General features: G+C 34.5%; 2 protein-coding genes across 3 annotated transcripts in view; one reads left to right on the top strand and one right to left on the bottom strand.

Moving 5' to 3' along the window:
- On the top strand, nucleotides 1–8,037 carry Smp_071880.1 (hypothetical protein; the record flags this gene model as incomplete). Of its 2 annotated transcripts, none has more annotated exons than XM_018796133.1 (9): nucleotides 1–77; nucleotides 942–1,039; nucleotides 1,089–1,265; nucleotides 1,303–1,361; nucleotides 1,395–1,497; nucleotides 1,533–1,739; nucleotides 4,163–4,256; nucleotides 7,392–7,460; nucleotides 7,809–7,970. In XM_018796133.1, exons 3-9 carry the CDS (start codon nucleotides 1,177–1,179, stop codon nucleotides 7,968–7,970), a joined length of 783 nt encoding a protein of 260 aa, XP_018650375.1. In that variant the 5' UTR covers nucleotides 1–77; nucleotides 942–1,039; nucleotides 1,089–1,176. The 2 variants fall into 2 exon arrangements, with proteins under 2 accessions (XP_018650375.1, XP_018650376.1); XM_018796132.1 differs by lacking the exon at nucleotides 1–77 and having other exon boundaries at nucleotides 959–1,053; nucleotides 1,089–1,161; nucleotides 1,202–1,265; nucleotides 7,809–8,037.
- Nucleotides 8,038–9,127: 1,090 nt separating this feature from the next.
- Nucleotides 9,128–18,393, bottom strand: part of Smp_071890 (hypothetical protein) — a 16,851-nt gene continuing 7,585 nt past the window's right edge. The window contains exons 2-6 of the mRNA XM_018796130.1: nucleotides 18,064–18,337; nucleotides 16,587–16,810; nucleotides 15,665–15,780; nucleotides 13,738–14,282; nucleotides 9,128–9,920 (exon numbers count right to left, since the gene is read on the bottom strand). Coding sequence (XP_018650374.1) covers nucleotides 9,486–9,920; nucleotides 13,738–14,282; nucleotides 15,665–15,780; nucleotides 16,587–16,744 — 1,254 coding nt within the window. The 5' untranslated portion in view covers nucleotides 16,745–16,810; nucleotides 18,064–18,337 and the 3' untranslated portion in view covers nucleotides 9,128–9,485. The remainder of the gene's footprint in view (nucleotides 9,921–13,737; nucleotides 14,283–15,664; nucleotides 15,781–16,586; nucleotides 16,811–18,063; nucleotides 18,338–18,393) is intronic.

Raw genomic sequence — 18,393 nt, 5'->3', positions numbered from 1 at the left:
ACAAGTGAAATTAGTATTCCAAGGTCAGTTCCGAATTTAGTTCAGAAAACAAAATGGATCCAACACTTTGAACTTTTGTAAGTATTCCTGTGAAGAAGTGTTTTTTTCGAGAGGTATTTGGCGATGGAGCGCTCGTATACATGTTTGGATAGTGTTTCACGCGTTGACAGCTAAATCAGCAAAGTGAAACTTTACCGTCCATTTTCCAAATAGATTCTTATTAAACTTTCCATGGCGGCTTCGAAATTGTTTAGTCCTAGACTAAGGGTTAACATATCTTTCCCTGAGGCGTCGAATGAGAACTTCTTAGGTATACAGGTGATAATAAACTAACCCGTTAGTTTTTGAGAAAAAATAACTGTTTGACGTGATAATGTAAAGGTGAAGTGTGGAATTCGGTGTTTATGTTCGGGGAAATGTAGGTGATTTGGGAAAAGTAAAGGTGTTAAACGAGATATTTATCCGCATTGTGGAAACTTAATGGTATGTTTGCACTTTATTCCTCGGGCTTGGGAAAATAGTGACAATGTGTCATGTTTTAACATCAGATTTAGGAAATCTAGCCTTTATTGACAACACGTTTGTCTTTGTTTCTTTTTTTTGTTTGCTTGGAATGCATGGAGTATTTGTCGTATTTTTGTGTGCTTCGCATTGTATCTTAATGTCACTAATTCCTCTAACACAAGAAGCGTTTAAAATCCACTATTCTGTTTGGTTTGTTACAGTTTTAGTTGTTTACTCATACTCAATCTATGCGCACATTTGTTTGTCGGGAAGAAAATCTGTAAAATACTGCTTTTCTCCTGAAAACTTTTTAAGCGTTTTGCCTTATTGTTAAACAAATGATGGTTGTCTTTGACTAATTGTTCCAATTTTAAAATAATTTTCTTTGAAATAATGCTATAATATGCATGCTTTACCTATAAGCCTTTTACTTTCAGGATAATTATTTATACACCTGTCAATATGGCTTTTACGACAAGTATGATTCCGGAACAAGCTCAAGTTAAAGATCGTGCTGATGAACTTCTATCTTTATGTAAAAAAGCAGTTGTATGTTTTATCATACGTAAACATGACTTTTATAGGCTGACTGCAATAACGTGAAAACAACACTTGATTCACTTGACAAGTTACGTTGTAAACAACGTTGTTCCAAAGGTTAGTTAGTAGGTTATGGCAGTAATACTGACAATTAAAGTTGTCAAAAGTCAATTGAAGTCCCTATACACACAGGCAATTAGTGAAGCTGAACATCAAAAAGCGTAAGTTGGTCAATGGACACTTCCTTATTTTTCACAGTACTCTTATGGCTGCTCTAGAAAAGGTATCGGAGATTCGTGCTATAGAATATAAGTTGAGTAAGTCGAAATAAAGCCAGCCAAATTTCTTAGGAACACATGTTGGTCCGAAAAGTTTTCGCCGCGGTGTACTAATGTCAGTTTTGCAAGAAAATGCCAAATCGATACCACTTTGGATAGGTAAACCCGGTGAGAGGTTGGTTTGACGCATAGTTAATTATTCCCACTCAGTCCCCCTGCTCTGTGTGGTGCAACAGGACCATCACCAGATATTCCCGCTGATCCTGGTGATCATGTTGCTGCCCTTGTCCCAGAACCAGACGTGGCAGCTGCTGCTTGTAATTTATCTGAAGGTTGTATATTGGCTGAGGTTGTTTCGTATAATTCTGATAAAGAAATCTATGAGGTAGAAGATGTTGATGCCGAAGAAGGAAAGATGTAAGTTACTGAAAAAACCAGCTCCATGGTTATTGTTTTGTACCTCTTGTTTTTAAGCATCAGATGTCCTGAAATGTAGTTCCCAAATGTAAGTGAAGTAATAAGTGGTGTATGCTCTTGTCGTTATTTCTTGGGATAGTGACTGATGCTAAAAGAATACATTGTCAAGGTGTTTCCACCTAATATCTACACTAAAAAGCGATCAAAAAACCAATTTGTTTGTTTACAATGCTTTACCACTTGTGTAAATCAGATTCGTCTACTCCGTGCTTTGTTAGTAGTGGATTTGTTTTATTTTATACCGTCATTGTAACCTTATTGATTATTCCCGCTTGTAAAGTACATCTCAAAGTGATAAACAATTGTACTAGTTCGTAGACTTTTTACTTATTTTTGTCTGTGTTAAGTTCTTTAAGCTGGATAGCATATTTGCGAAACCTTCATTATTGGTATAGACACCATCAGCGCCTACTTGATGATGCTGTTCATGCCGTCAAAGAAGGCTTCGCAATTAAACTGTCTAGTTCAGAGAACATCATACTACCGAAGTACCTACACAAGCTGTGAATCTCTATCATTTCAATATCTGTTTGTAACATGCTTCGATCAGATATCTTTCAGTAAACGTATTGGGTCATCTAGTAAGTTGTTTACTAATTTAACAAGTATGCTTTTTAGTGTAAATTTACTGGTGCGTTAGTGGGACAAAACCTAGAAGTTGATATTAAATCCAGTCAGTAATTGTGTTATATACCTCCGTTGATACTGCAGCATGTCACTATTGACCATAATCCTAGTTTGATTCCTATCACAATCTAAGTTTACTTCCAGCTTCCATTGTTGTCCGTATACCAACCAAAACTACCAGAAATAATATTAACCACTATTTAATCATATGTGTGGAAAGATTAGGTATTTGTTTTGGGTTTTTAATTTAGTATATGTTGTTTTATCTAATAAGCCTTTGATCATGGTTTATCCAAAGCATTTCTCGCTTATTGTGGAACAGCAGAGGAGCAATGGTAAACTTAAGCGCAGGTCACTGTGCAGATATGCCAATTCAGTTAATGAGACTGAATCTCCATCAATTCAAGTGTCTGGGACATATGTTATGGATGGCTAGGCACCGCCTATCCTGACGTTCACTGGTGGTCGAGATAATAATAGGTTGAAAAAACCAAGTGTAGTCAAACCAGAAAATAATATCAGTTCATAAAGCCATTGGTTGTTTGATTGAATCATGCCGATAAGTTCAGACTATCCTATTGGAACTTTCTCGCTAACCATGTGCAGTAGTTAGGGCTGAAATTGATTTAAAATCGATAGCAGTGATACAGACTCATTCATTCTTTTCTTTTTGTATCTTTGACTGCAATATCATTCGTATGTTTTCCACCCGTCGAACTTATCTCACTTTTTCAAAACATGTTTTTAATGTTTAGTCTTTAGCATCACCATTGATTCACTATTATATGAACTTTCTTGATATTTATTTTGTTAATTTAATGCCGCCTCGCTAATGTGATGTCACATGTGGGGCCACGTGAATATGTCCAAGAGTCAATGTCGACTACGATTTTATCTATAAACGACACATTTCCAGTGAGAAGTCGTTAATAGATGAACTGCACTAACGTTTGTGCAACTGAATCATTAGTTATATATATATATATATATACTTAAACTTGTAGTCATTGCTATATACACTCCTTGTTCTTTCAAAACGGATCATGAACCCTATAAAAAGCAAGATATATTGGTTTACATTCCGTAATTTGCAGGCCAAAGTGAGTATTACAAAATGCAAGTATTTCCTGTGAAATGTTTACGTATAAACATCATTTTATAACTTAATTGCAAGTAAATAGTGTTCTGTTTCCGTCACAAATGTATTCAACATTTTTAGCTTGCTCATTACTATTATCATTAATCACTATCGTTGTGAGGAAATCATTTTTATATGATTTTGTCATTTCTATTCATCACATTATTACGTCATTCTTATTAAAACCGAAAATAAATAATTTGCATGCTTCGTAATATTTTATCTGCACCTATTTGACTTAACCTTGTCCGACTACAATTCATTAACTGTATGAGCAACAAAACACAATTTAGTGTGACCACTTTTTGAGTTTCATCTGTATGTTTGTATAACATCACACATCTGACTTGGCTTCATAATAACTTATTGAACATTGCTTCATATCATCCATGTGTTATTATTCATTTAATATGCATTTGTACTTTGTCGAGGAGAAAATCGCAACCACACGTCTCATTCTCTGAACAAAACCAACACATTTTTAAGTGAACTAACTCGTGTTTCCTTTCGTTTTCCATACTTTTGTGTGCGCACGTATTTTATTCACACTACAATTTAAGATCTCATTGAGAAAATTGCATATATTTTTTATGTCAAGGCGTTACTCTCTATCCTGTTCTAAAGTTATACCTTTACCAAAATGGAAAGCCAATCCGATTACAAATCCTGAGGCAATATTCAATAAAGGTTCTGTAAGTCAGGCCCATTTTGCTTACTATTTAACCAGTATTATTATATTTATTTAATTTCTAAACTTATACGCATCGTTAATTAGCATGTAGAAAGAAAATAATAGGTTATTTTCTCGGGTCCTGTGTGATTGAGCTGTATTTATAAGAAAGAAGTTGTATGACCCATCTCTAGTCAAGTTATCGATTGGTTTACTTGATAGTGCCACTTAGACCGGTGACTTTTTATATAATACTTAACACATTTACCAATAAATAAGATGTTAACGTCCATTGGTCTTCGAGCTCCTTCTAATCCAGTGGCCAATCAGAAGATAAAGGTGTTATAACTTGTGGCCTAGTGGTTGCCTTGTTAATGTATGACGTGGTAAGACTGCCAAATACAGAGCAGCGAATTATCGATCGGACCAGTGATACGCGAAACCGTACGAGCAGTCTAGAGTACTTGTCGGTCCTGCTTCTACCTAGCCCAGCCAGTTAAGTCCAGAACAGCCTCTGCAGTATGAATCATTATATTTCAAACATACTGCGTTTATATACCAACCAAACTGACCACATCGTACCATAAAATAGAAAATAACATTTGTACAAGATTTAGCCAGATGTGGCTGTGAATGTGAGAGGCAGTAATTAATAGACTATGGATAACTCAAGAATGGTAAATCGTATAATAATAGTCTATAAGTCAAAATAAAGCTTATAATGAGAGGGATATGAATAGTCTAGTTATTTAACAATTATACGACAAAAAAATATATGCATAGTATTGGTTCATAAACAGATCCCAAAGTTACCATTCATTATCCTTATCGGGGCATAACAAAAGGTAAGATGCAGACCAGTTCTGTCATACCTAGTTCAATTATGACTCATAACTGATACAACAATATAGAGTAAAATTGTAACCACACAAACGTAACGGCGTAGTTACTCCATAAGTAGATAAGCCCTGAGTAATAGGTCTGTAGCGAATTAACAGTAACTTAAATAAGGTATAACGAGTAACGACAGTTTTATGTATCACGAAAATGCTTATAGTCAGGTGAACACAAAATTACAATAATTTTGCACTCAATAATTAAAGAACAGAAATAGAAAAACTAACTTCAGGTAGGATAGTTCCGGAAGCTCAACTTTTCTAATAATCGTCCCGTTATAATATCAATACATTAAGACTAGGTTTCCTAAAGTAGGAAGTGTTTTACGTATTTTAAACTGGTTTAGACAACTGATTCTACAGTGTTTTTACAATGATGTAACCAATAAGAAAAAGATATATAATTATAGCTTATTTAAAATAATCAAAATAATCTGAAATTACTATATTTTAGGATGTATTGAACAGAACAATGTAGAATTCTCATAAAACAAGTGTTTTGCTTTGAGTCGATTAGTTCTATAAATAACACTTAAAACGAGAAATCAGAGGTAGAAAAATTAGAAAAGTGACTGCATAGAGGAAAATATGCATAGCGCAGTAAAATCTAAAAGGTTTGTATGATTTATGATGTTAGTTGGTTGGAGGTAGCCAACAGGAAACCATAAACCTAGGCTTCATGCTTATGACCACTCATCAAGTCGTGCTTCAAATCTTTAGGAAACCGTTGGTCCCTGTGGGATTGGAACCAACCTGCCTTGACTTCACAACTCCACCTATAGCTCTTCTAGAGTTACTGCCGGTCCGTAGTCTACTTAAAGGAGGAGGGTTGGGCATGGGGTCGACAATCCCATCCTGTCGAAAACAACCTTGCTAAAAAAAATAAGCTAACCAGGACAAACAGTTCAATTCATTTAAACTCTCCCTTCCAAGTTAAAGGAAGAATTATGACGCCTCATGATGAAAGCCGAGATTTTTCGGAAGTCACAAGGCCGATGACCCTTCTAACAATCAGAGCAATAATTTTTATAGATACATTGAACGTCCGGACAATGTGGAGACCGAGAGGACCAGTCAAGTAGTGTTGAGGACAATAGATCCCCAGAACTTACTTGGAGAAGATCCTAATTTTGTAATTTTATTCTGAAAATTTGAATTTTATGTTTTTGCGCCAAGAGACGCTTAGTTGACCTGCAGCTTATATGTCCCACTCGTAAATCCTTGACTTCCATTGTTTGACGGATTTTTTAGTACGCTAATTTGTGGCTCTCCCAATGGCGTTTCTATCTTTGTATAAATAAGCTTGGTTTGTGTTCTTAGTGACCTCGTTATCTCAAAAAAATGTCTATGACGAAGTCAAATGAAATGCAGAAAGCAGACGACCGTGACCAACATCACTTGACGTTGGAAGAAAACTAAATAAATGGACCAAGACAGCATCCGTCCATGCAGTTATTAGCAGTCTGTTTAAGCACCGCGTGTGGAGGAGCATAGGCCGCCCACCAGCATTCTTCATCCAACCCTGTCCTCGGCAATCCTTTTCTTCATCCATCGTCAAAGTGTTGAACACTTTCGCAAGCGTTTCGGTGTCGATTTGTTGGACAGATCTGTTCTCAAAAGTTGTCTGTTGAAATGTGATATATCTGAAGTTATAACTATATTGTCTCCTTAGAACGCAAACGGTATTATGATATGCACTCTCCTATTTTCGCAAATAAGCAGGGTGTTTGATAACGTTGTTTACTGACCACTGATATTTTGGAGGCAGCTTCAAAAAAAGTACATAATGTGAATGTGCATTAGTAATCTAGAGACAAACTATTGAATTTTAAATAGAATAGGTGAAATGTGGTTAGCGTTGTGATTCAGGAGGAGCGTTTCGTCCTATTTTAGACTCATCGGCTGGGTATACTTGCATCATAGAATTAATATTTACTTTGGAACTCAAACCCAGTATCGTTTAGGATAACCCAAACCATTCAAACTATCATTCAATTTTGAGTTTTCAAATCATATTTTAATCGTCATCAACAAATAGGTATTTATAGTATTTATTAAGCAGTTAATTAGTGGCTGCAAGTTTGGTGTGTAATCTGCGTCCCTAGGAAATTACTACAGATGATTTTTTGAATTATAGTATACAATAATACATAAGACAAATTCACCCTTCATATAAAAGCGGTTTTTATTTTTTATTTACATCACTCGTATCAACTGATTCTGAACGACAGTCACTAGTTGTATTTTAATTTTTTCTATAGACTGTTTTGGCTCTTTATCCACAAACAACATGTTTCTACAAAGCAATTGTGGATGAAATTCCAACTCATGTAAGTTATTCATAGTGTTATCTTAATACTTTCTACATTTCGAAAGGAATACATAATAATTAAAGAACAGAAACTCTGGAAATACTGGTCATCTACATTAAGGTGGTTTATTGGTGCGTTATATTATGTTAGCAGTATTGTGTACATAAAACTGTCACCATTACTCATGAATATACATACTACTACTGGCACAAAATAAGTAGTGAACACGTTTAATATTATTTTAGTTTTGTCTAGGATATGAAAGTAGAACTCTGATGCTTTAATAAACATGTATTCACGTGAATAAATACAATTCATTCTGTGCACTTAATCATTTGATAATTTCTCTATATTTTCCTATTCTAGATACATGATGAGTATTCCCTTTATTTTGAGGATTCATCCTACCCTGAAGGTTATGCTCCAGCTATTAAAATACCACAACGATATGTTATTCAATGTCCTGACAAAGAAGCAATGACGAGTAAACATTTAGACAGGTCAAAAAAACGTGGTAAAAAACTATGAAGTTATTACTTATAATCTTAACTTCTTCCATCTTGCAGTTGTGTAAATATAACTAGTTTCTTTGTTGTTTTTGCGTCTGAATATGGTTATGTGGATTTTGAAAACAACACATTTCAAATAAGTAGTTTTTCGGTCATGCATTCAAACTTACGCTAAAATAATACAAGCAGATATGAAGTAGTACTGAGATATCTACTTATTGACTCACAAGACAGTAATGTATCTTTTCGAAAGTTAGCTGCTAAAGATACTGAAACTAAGAACATTAAGAGTATTTGTTCACTGGGTTATTTCCAAAACAAAGGATATTTGACCAAACAATTGATTTCAGTAACTTCGCCAGTTTAAACATATAGCATTGTCTAATTCACTAATACATGTTTTATTTTGGCTTTTGTAAAAATAACACAATAATTATGGACCAATAACTGTAGAGCCTGATGACGAAGTTATTGAAAACAAATATTTTATTGGAATTCTTAACGGTTTTAATTTACGTCACTCAAACATGATGCCAACAAAGTCTTCGCAGTGATCTGCTTAGTCAGGAAAATATATGTGCGTAGAATTGTGAAGAAATATATTGCAGAGAAAATTGAAAATCTAAACATTTATTTTGACTGTTTAAGACTTTAGTCTATTGAAGCAGAAATATAACACATATACAAACCCTCATATATAATTATATATGACTACTGGAAAAAGTTAGGAGCAGCCCAGTCAAACATAGCTTTAGTCCTTCAAGTCACTGGTGATTATTCACTTGAAGCCGGTCTTACAGTAAGCGACTGAATAACTTTGGGAACGTCGATTGCTTAGTTCAGTAATATGAAAGGGCAGTATACTTAATTCCGTGGGTAAAACACCTCTGGATTTTCGGCATGTCTTGTAGGGTTGGTGTTCACCTCTATGTATGGTAGCTTGAGATATTTGAATGTGTCCACTGCTTTACCCTCTACGACAGATAGGTGCACTTTGTTTGGCTGACTGTTAGTGAAACATCGGTAGAAGTTCAGAGATTTCGAAAATACACATTAGCGCATGTCACATTAGAGATCGAGGTCAAAATTAGAAGTTTACAGTTCAACGTACAGCTCAGATGTATTTTTTTATGAAACAATCTTCGGCATTCAAACACTTGTTTCCAAGGTCCTAGTGAAACCTATGAGTGACTGATGCTAAGATATTCATAATTTGCACTACTTATCTGTAGAATAATGCTAAAGCAAGAAATGATTACGAAGTTTTCAACTATTGAGATGAGAAGTGTAGGCAGTTAGATGGAGTAGATTAACGTAATAAGTAGCTGAAATGAAATGGAAATAAAACACATAACAGAAATATACAAATTATAATTAATTTTATTAGTTTGAGCATACCAGTTTCAAGCAAAACTTATAATTACCATACGTCTTCATAACTGCATTCTCGTGTCCCCAATATCACCCACAAAACTACTATTAATTGTCACTTTATTAGTAGATAATATGAGATTACATGAACGGGGAAAATTACTTACAATTTCATTACGAAATTATCTAGTTTTAAAGTGTTAGAAATTTCTGAAATAGATCGTTTTAAATTTCGAACAGAGCGTTTCTGGCAACCGCTAGTTTCCGTTTTTAGCACACATGGTTTAGATATTTTCGACAGAGTTTTATCGAATAGTCGTTGAAATTGAAGAGTATTCGAATAATTTGGCATTCTATAGCTGTCAGCAATCTTGGCATGTTGACGCATAATTGACATTTGATAAAAGCTTGATGGTCGACGCTGATTGGCCATAATATTATTTAATGGGATTTTATTATTAGTCATATCTGTTTCAGGAGAGAATAATAAGGTACCATTGTATGCTTGTGAAGTAGATACAGTTTGTTTAGGTGAATTACTAGTACTTGGTTGATCCTGTTTCATACGAAATGGATTTGCAGGTGTCAAAAAGTTCGTCTAAAAAAAAATAATTCAATCATGATAAATCAGTTAAATAGTTTAGTGAGTTTGTCTAAAAAGTCTTGGAAGGACTCGAATGATTTATCTGTGTTATATCCGAGAAAGATTAAATCATAGATAGCTTGTGGGAACTATTTGTAGATTGTCATTACATGTATATTCTTATTATATAACTGTTGTAACTAGATTTTCCAGACGACTGTAAGCAGTATGTTTCTAACTTTCCCTTCGTAAATCTCGATAGGATTCAACTAGAAGTTTTATCATTGGGTCCTAAGTTTTACGATAGTCGTAGACATGTGGATCATCTGAAAACTGATGTTCAGTTTGAGAATCTATTTACTCAAACAAAAAACTTGATGCCCATGACAATGGTAGAACATCAAAGATTCAAAACCACGCTGGTTAATTGCTGTAACCAATTTAAAAGCAACAAGCATTACACAAATAGTATATTGACTGATGAACATCGCGAAGCTATCCGGAAAATAAAATTGAATGAACACATTCTTATCACTAAACCTGATCGGGCACCGTAATTCTAAACAAGACAGATTACATAGATAAGATGAATACCCTAGAGTGATCAAAACAAATTCCAAAAGCTTGGGTCAATCAAAAGACCGAACGTCAACTAACTGCAGCATTAAAATTTTTAAAACAATATTAATACATCTCTGAGCATACCTATATTGGGCCCAAGCCTTCTGGAACACATACCCCTCGACTCTATGGCCTACCGAAGATTCATAAACCTGAGGTTTCTTTACGCCCGATTCTGGACATATCAAACTCACCATGCCATTCAACAGCGAAATAGTTAGCAAAATTATTAGAACCATTACACCAAGAACTGATTAGGCGCAGTGTTGAAGACGTATTTGAATTTGTGGATACGATAAAAAAATATGGATGATAAAACCGTGTTATCACTAGGCATAGCATCTTTGTTCACTAACATCCCCCTGGCTGAAACTATCTATTACATATGTGAATAATTACCAGAAAGGAAAATAGGGATGCCGATTCCAGTAAGTAAAATGAAAAAACTGTTGAAATGTACTATAAATATCTACTTTAAGTTTAACAATGAATTATACAGACAAAAAGGTGGAGTAGCAATGGGATCATCTCTAGGCCAGATCCTTGCTAATATTTTTCTGGCCAAACTAGAAAATGGACCGTTAAAAGACATCCTAAGTAAGCTAGATTATTACTGTCGATACATGGATGACACACTAATCGTGTGTGACGAAAATATCGACAAACAAGAGATGTTGGACTTTCAATAATGTCCACCCAGCTGTTAAATTCGCCAGCGAGGAGGAGAAAGACAATAGTATAGCTTTCCTTGGAGTCCTGCTTTCTAGAAGGATAGACGGTTCTATAAAACGAAATATATTTAGAAATACATGGGTCAGTATGTCCATTTCCAAAGCTTTACATTTCTTCAATATAAAATAAATTTTGTTAAATGTCTCAGCCACAGAATCAAGCTATTATGTTCTGAGGACAGTGTCAATAGCGAAATAGATAAGCTAAAGAACACATTACGAAATAATGTCTATCCGGATAATTTCGTTCAAAAATCTCTAGTAGAAAGCATTAATAAAAAAAAGAAATTTTGACTCAGTGAGTAAAAACTCCCTACATCTGAGACTGGACTTTAAAGGGGACACAACGGGTGATATTTTGACACGTTGACTGAAAAGATCTGTTGAAAGGACGTTTCACGCTGCCAAGCTACATATAATTTTCTCAACCAAACCAGTACTCACACAACTAATCAAGCATAGGTTACCGAAGATGGGCTACTTCATGTGTGTATACCAATTTAACTGCTCCTGTGGAGCTAGTTACATATTTATTTATTTGAACACATAAATATTGGTACAAAAGGGTACCAGATACATATGCGCCACACATATCTTATTTGACTTGTGTAAGTGCGGTAATACTGCCCGGGTGCCCAAAATGAAGCGGGTGGTTTTCTTAGGGGGCCACACCCGGAGCATTTGACCTGAAGATCTGATCCACAAGGCAGTGGAGCATCGTGAGGAGATGCAGTCCCATGGTAGCCGGTGAACAACGATTGATTCATACGCCATTTGTTCCCTCAGGATACTGGAGCCCATATGCACCATTGGTTTGGAACCAGGGTTTACCGATTCCCCTAGGCGGACTTTCCGTGTCCATCAACCCGGTTAAAGCGCCGGACATTAGCTTTTCGTTTTTGCAATTTCGTAAACAACAGTAATGCCACGAGAAGGCAGTGAGTAGGACATCCTTGGTAGAGGCTATATACGCGTGGTCATGTGAGAGCATTTGGAGAGGGAGAGCGGACTTTCCCCACTCTCGGCCATACCAGGGCATTTGGGGACAAAAGTGAAAGCCAGTCGCCTTCCGGAACCCGGGATCGAACCGGGGACATTCAGACCTATTGACTACTATCATACGACCTACCATTTTTAAGTTATTCCCAATTTATTAGTTATTGTCCCGCACAAACACAGCCACTTTTTGGTTTGATTTTATATAACTGCTATTTTTATTTTACGGAGTATTGCGGTCTGATTTGCTTGTATATAAACTGCGTATATCTGAAATACATTATTTATACAGTGGAAGCTGAGATTTTGTTTTGGGCTCAAAAGGACAGTGCTAGGCGAGGAGAACAAATGAGGACTCAGAGTTGACTCTAGACTGCTCGTACTGGTTAACACGTCATTAGTTTGGCACAGTGCCAAGGTCTTATAAGTGGGTGTTCTGATCGGCGATTTAATCACGTGATAATTAACAGGGCAAAAGTTATAACAATTTCAATGTTATAAAAGTTTGTTTATATCTACACAGGAGTTTTCCTATTATCTGCATTTTTAGAAAGATATTTTAAAGTATGAAACAAGCAATCAGAAAAAGCAGTGGCACTTCTATACGAATATAAACTAAACAGATCTAATCGCAGATAATAGACTTTAAGAATAATACTCAAATGAAATTTTGATTTCTCAAATCAAATAATATGAACTATATTTTCCTTTAAAAACACAGTTAACATTTTCGCTCAGATGCTTAGCGAAAAAAAACCCAAGACTGGCGTATTAATTTATTGAGATCACTTTACAATAGTAACAGTGATGATCGTATAGAGTGGATTTCGATAATGGTGTATTCAATCTTTATACGACTCTCTGAAGACCAACCGTATCTTATTTTTACTCACCAGTTGATGTTATATTTATTGAGCCACTCTTTATTGTCTTATCTCTCTCTTCTATTATTTATATTCATGCTCAACACAGTATTTATTGTCCGTATTTTCTCACCATAGATAACTGTACTCAATACGCTTCTCTACGAGCTATTTAAAGTTATTTGTGAATCTATTTGATAAATATATCGAACTTTTGTATTTTTTCAATACATTTCTTCTGGAATTATCATTCTTTTCATGAAATCATGTAAGGATTTTTCAAAACCCTATCTTTTTTCCTGTTTATTAGTGAGCCTAAAGTATTAATTGGGCTGTTGTTATTGTTATATTTATTTGCATCAATAAACATATCCAGTAAGCATACGTTTTGATATTGGTGACTGGTTTCCATTTTAAATATTGATGTTCGTTAGTGATAGTGCTATTGTGCTTATGAAAGCCAAAATTTCACGAAATATATCACATCACTTACTCAACTATGAACCAAGTTTATGCTTTTAGTCTGAGATGTCTTTTTCTGGCACATAATTAATCACCATTTAAATTATCATAAAGAGATATCAATTGATAATTAATTAGAAATAAAATATAAAGACTAACCCTTGAAGTGACATTAGCTGGTTGTTCAAACGGACTGAGTAAAAGTAAATCAGGTGTAGATAATTCCTTAGAAATCAATTTTGTCGGTGTTGGAGTGACAAATGAACTATCATTCATGGATATTGAATGCGCAGGAGTAGTAGAAGTAGATGGTTGAGAAATAATCATTGATGTGGGAGTTTTACAAGTCAAATGCTCTTGAGAAATATTTCCTTCTGTCTTATTATTATCTGGGTGAATTTGTCCAATTAAATTGGATAATTCATTTTCCAATTGTTTGACACGTTCCTTATATTCAGCGGCATTAGTTTCAGCACGTGTGATTTTTTGATAAGCAGAAGTCTGTAGTTTACGTACTCGAGACAATTCTGTACGATAACTCTTTACTTTTTCACGAGTAGCAGTTAATTCTGATCGCAAAACAGAAGCCCATTTACAAAGAGATAATAGTTCACTATCGTTTTGATGCTTAATTTGTGTTTCCTTTACATCTTCGAATTTTGATGTATATCGAGAAAATAGCTCACGTGCATCATCCTCTGAAGCTATAATGTTAGAAAACGAGTTTCATAAGAAATAAGAGTATTTGATTCATTTTCGTCTTTTGAAAAGGTTGAAATTTTAAAACAACGATGAATCCTCAAGATAAAAATGAAAATACTTTGTATGCCGTGGAACCTTTCTAACTAGGTTTTGTCGATAATCGTCTTGTAAAACCAGTTACTTTTTACAGTTTACTGCTACAGCCTGGTGTACATCAGAATTTTACCAAGTAGTTTGAAAATAAGTCACACTTTTGACAACAAATACTGCCTACGATACACAGAAGCGTGTTGTTTCCTTATTAATTCATGAAACAAACGAATACTTGGTACAAACAGAGCACCAGCAAACACTCCACAATAATTAAAGGGATTAAAACCAGCGGGAAACTCGGTACCATAAGAAAAGCCACGAAGAACAAAGCCAAAGTAGAAATTTGGTCAAGATGAAATTCGTTGAGTAAGGAGGTGTATCATAGTGTTTAGGTCTGATGGAGTTGGGGAGAACTGTAAGACTGCTACTTGTTTTCACTTTAAATCATGTCTGACGTCTAAAGCCATTGAGTTGTATGAGCATTAAAACTCTCCAAAATGGGACGAACCAGTTTAGGCTAGCCCAATACAGTATATCACTTCATGACACGAACTGACCGCCTCTTCGTTTCCTACATACAATCCTCGTGTGTTGAATACACAACACACACATGTATACAGTGTTGGAAAATCAGGGAATTTATACTCTACCATAGTTTTATACCAGACCAATCACTACAGTCATGTCAATTAGTTTTAAATTTAACCAAAAATGAGATGTACCACCTCCTGCTTTTGTCAACAACAGAAAAAAAACAAGAAAATTAACAAGTCTCAGTTACGCAACTTGTCAACTCAAGGATCTCATCATAATTTTTATACATGATCCGGTAAGATCAACAACTAAAGACTTCCTATTCTACTTACGTTAACATAACTCTAGTAAACGTACGATAAACCTAAAAGACTATCTTCAGTCGATAGTAGTCGGTCATTTTTGGCATCGACTTCCTAAACGAATACGGAAAAGCAATAAAGGTTTCTACTTATCAGTGACTCAAAGCTAGAAGAGATCTATACAAAAGTTGATATTTACATACAGACTCCAACTAGCAGACTATTTTATTAACCTCATGAGTTAATCACACGTCCTTAATTTACTCCAACGTCTGGCTATTAAGTCGCTCAATAAAGCTTTTTTTTCTAAAAACTCACATTAACTGAGATATTGTCAAGTTAGACGAGCTACAATACCTATTGATACCCTCCTCCATTCCTTTTATGTTGTTTAGATGTGTTTTGTTATCAGATAATCTATAAATGAGATACCAGAGAGAATAAGCAACACTTACAGGATATTAGCTTCTTCACATTTTCCATATCTTCTGTTTCCTTTCGAAGTTTAATAGCCTCAGCTTTCATGGCTTCGGCTTCTCGAAGGAACCGTTTCAAACTTGATATTTCTGTTCTGATTGATATGAAAAATACGTCTTTTATCAAGCAAATAGCTTATTTAACAAATGAATAACATAGAAATTTTATGAAAGGTCACTACAGCGACTAAAGGACACAATCATCTATGCATACCAGATCAGACTAGAGACAATAAAGTAATGATTTGAACGATTGACAATTAGTACTTGAACAAACTTCGAAGATGAATTGACGACTATAATTTGAACACCTGGCAAGATTATGTTTATTAGAAACGGTTGTTAGATGAATAAAAATTGAAAATAGGAGAACACTGTATAGTTGCTTCGTCCTATAATACAACATAGTAGTGTGCATTCTTCCACAATGAGAGCCTTAATTCAACATCACCTGGTTTTGTAGTGAATATTTTTTCCGTGCAGACTATAGGTCGGAACTTATCTGTTGAAAACTTTTAGAATTTATGATAGTGTAGCATTGGTCGGTAATCTCCCAATACTTCTACAGATAGCACCTTAAAAGTAGAACTTTAAAATAAGTTCCTATTCAAATTTCAATGTTGATTTAAATATTAGATTATGAACCGAATCAGTTAGAATATATTTTCATCAGCTAAAATTTGTCACTACAAAGCATGGAAATTTTTGGTCGGAGAACGTGATGTAAATCGACAGTATGCAATATGATGGCGAAAACCAGAACACAGACAGTTGTTCAAAGTTCAGTTGATTCTTAATAGATCTTAATTTGTGATGAAAGTTATTTGTAATCAAACTAATCAACTTCTTAAAATATATTAACATTATGTCAGATTAAACAGAATAAAATTATAAGAAGTACCTTAAATCTCGACAACATTGTCTTTCTTTTTCGTATAATTTATCCGTTTCACTGTACAAAGTTGATAGTGCTGATATCTCTTTATCGCGTGCGCTTAATAGTTTGGAATTTTCTTCCGATTTTTGAGACAAGTTTTTACATAATAAGTCCAATCTCATATTTTCTGAACGTAATCGATGTAGTTGAACGCTTAAGGATTTTATCGATTTGGAATCCTTCAACTGCTAGAAAATAAAAAGACAAACAAAATTATTTGCGTAGAAATATGAGCAGTCAACCAGTGATCTATGCAGAGGTAAGCATTCATTCGATTTATCTTATATTAGAGTGAGAAACATGAATATATATATTTAGATCCGGTACTTGTTAACAGTCTTAAAGGTTTATATAAAACATTCAGGGAATGGATGTTTCAAAAAAAACTAAACTCACTTCCGTTTAACAGTAAGTGATCACTTGTAAAACTAGATCACAGATAGAAACTGAGCATCAAATGATGTTGTGATGATTTAGTTTTATATGTTGATGTAAGTTAAATCAACTAGATTTCAATTTTAATAAATAACATTTTAGTTCCATCTTGATTAACTTAGTCGTTACTTCAGAGATCACATAAGCGAAACCCATAGTACAATAGCTGGTTGCCCAAGCACTGATAGACGGGCAAGATTCGAATTTCTCCCATTAAAGTTTGGTAGATTTGTTGACCTTAAGTATAATTTTTAGTATAGAAAAACCTAGACGATAGATTTATAGATGTCAAGTGACTGAGACAAGTGTTGTACGTATTGAGCCGTCAATTAAACTTGGATGGACAGCATTTATAGACTTTACACAATATGTTTGGCCCAAAGCCTATTACATGAACTCGTATATGGTAAATAAACTGTGCAGCTGAGTTCCTATGCAAAGTGAATTAAGTCTTTGAGTGAAGAGACAGAGATGAATCACAAACTTGTGATTTGAATCACACAGCAAAATATATTCTAGGTCAACTATGTGTTGGTAAAAGCTATTAAATTGAACAAACAGTTGGCTTAGAAATCGGACGACATGGCGGAGATGCATTCATTTTATGAAATAATGCAATCACTGCCCTTTTTATTTTTTAGTGAGGATCCAGAGTGTAAATAATGCTTTTTCTAAAGAAGTAAACTGATATAAAAGCTAGGAGTGGATGAAGAAAATCGTGAGATATCTCGAAAATAGAAAATCATTTTCTCTTTTCCTATCTACTTCGAAAATAATATAGATTACCGAAATCCTATCTATCTCATCGCTATATTTTATTACTTATCATGAAATCTACTGAATATGTCATTGCTTGTTAGGAGAGTAAATTACACAAACTGTTGAAAATTCGAGATGAAATTCTACAGAGCTACTGATCCGAAGAATACTATATTGCAGATTATTTATATGATATTATATGGTACAGCTAAGTAGACATAAAAATTTTACGATTAAACAAACTTACTGAACCTTCTGATACTGAAATTTCTTGTTCAAATGTCGTAGAATTGACAGGTTGTTCGTCTGAACTGTAACTAATCATATCAAAGTATAATTTAGAAATGACAAATGTTCTTTTGATTCCTATCCTGCATTGTGGACATGTAGAAGATGTTTTGAACCAAGTATCAATGCATATTTGATGAAACACATGACCACATGGTAATGCTGATATATTACATTCAATTGCATTTGTAAAGCATTCCTGACAAACTGGACACCGAGCAAGTAACATTATTCTAAAATTTTAAAGTTAAATGGATTAAATACTAGATGAAATAGCATAAGGTGGGAC

This window comes from Schistosoma mansoni, chromosome 2, assembly GCF_000237925.1.
Source record: "Schistosoma mansoni strain Puerto Rico chromosome 2, complete genome".
Taxonomy (NCBI): Eukaryota; Metazoa; Platyhelminthes; class Trematoda; order Strigeidida; family Schistosomatidae; genus Schistosoma; species Schistosoma mansoni.
The sequence above is the reverse complement of the archived record's forward strand: the minus strand, read 5'-3'. Positions and strand labels throughout refer to the sequence as shown.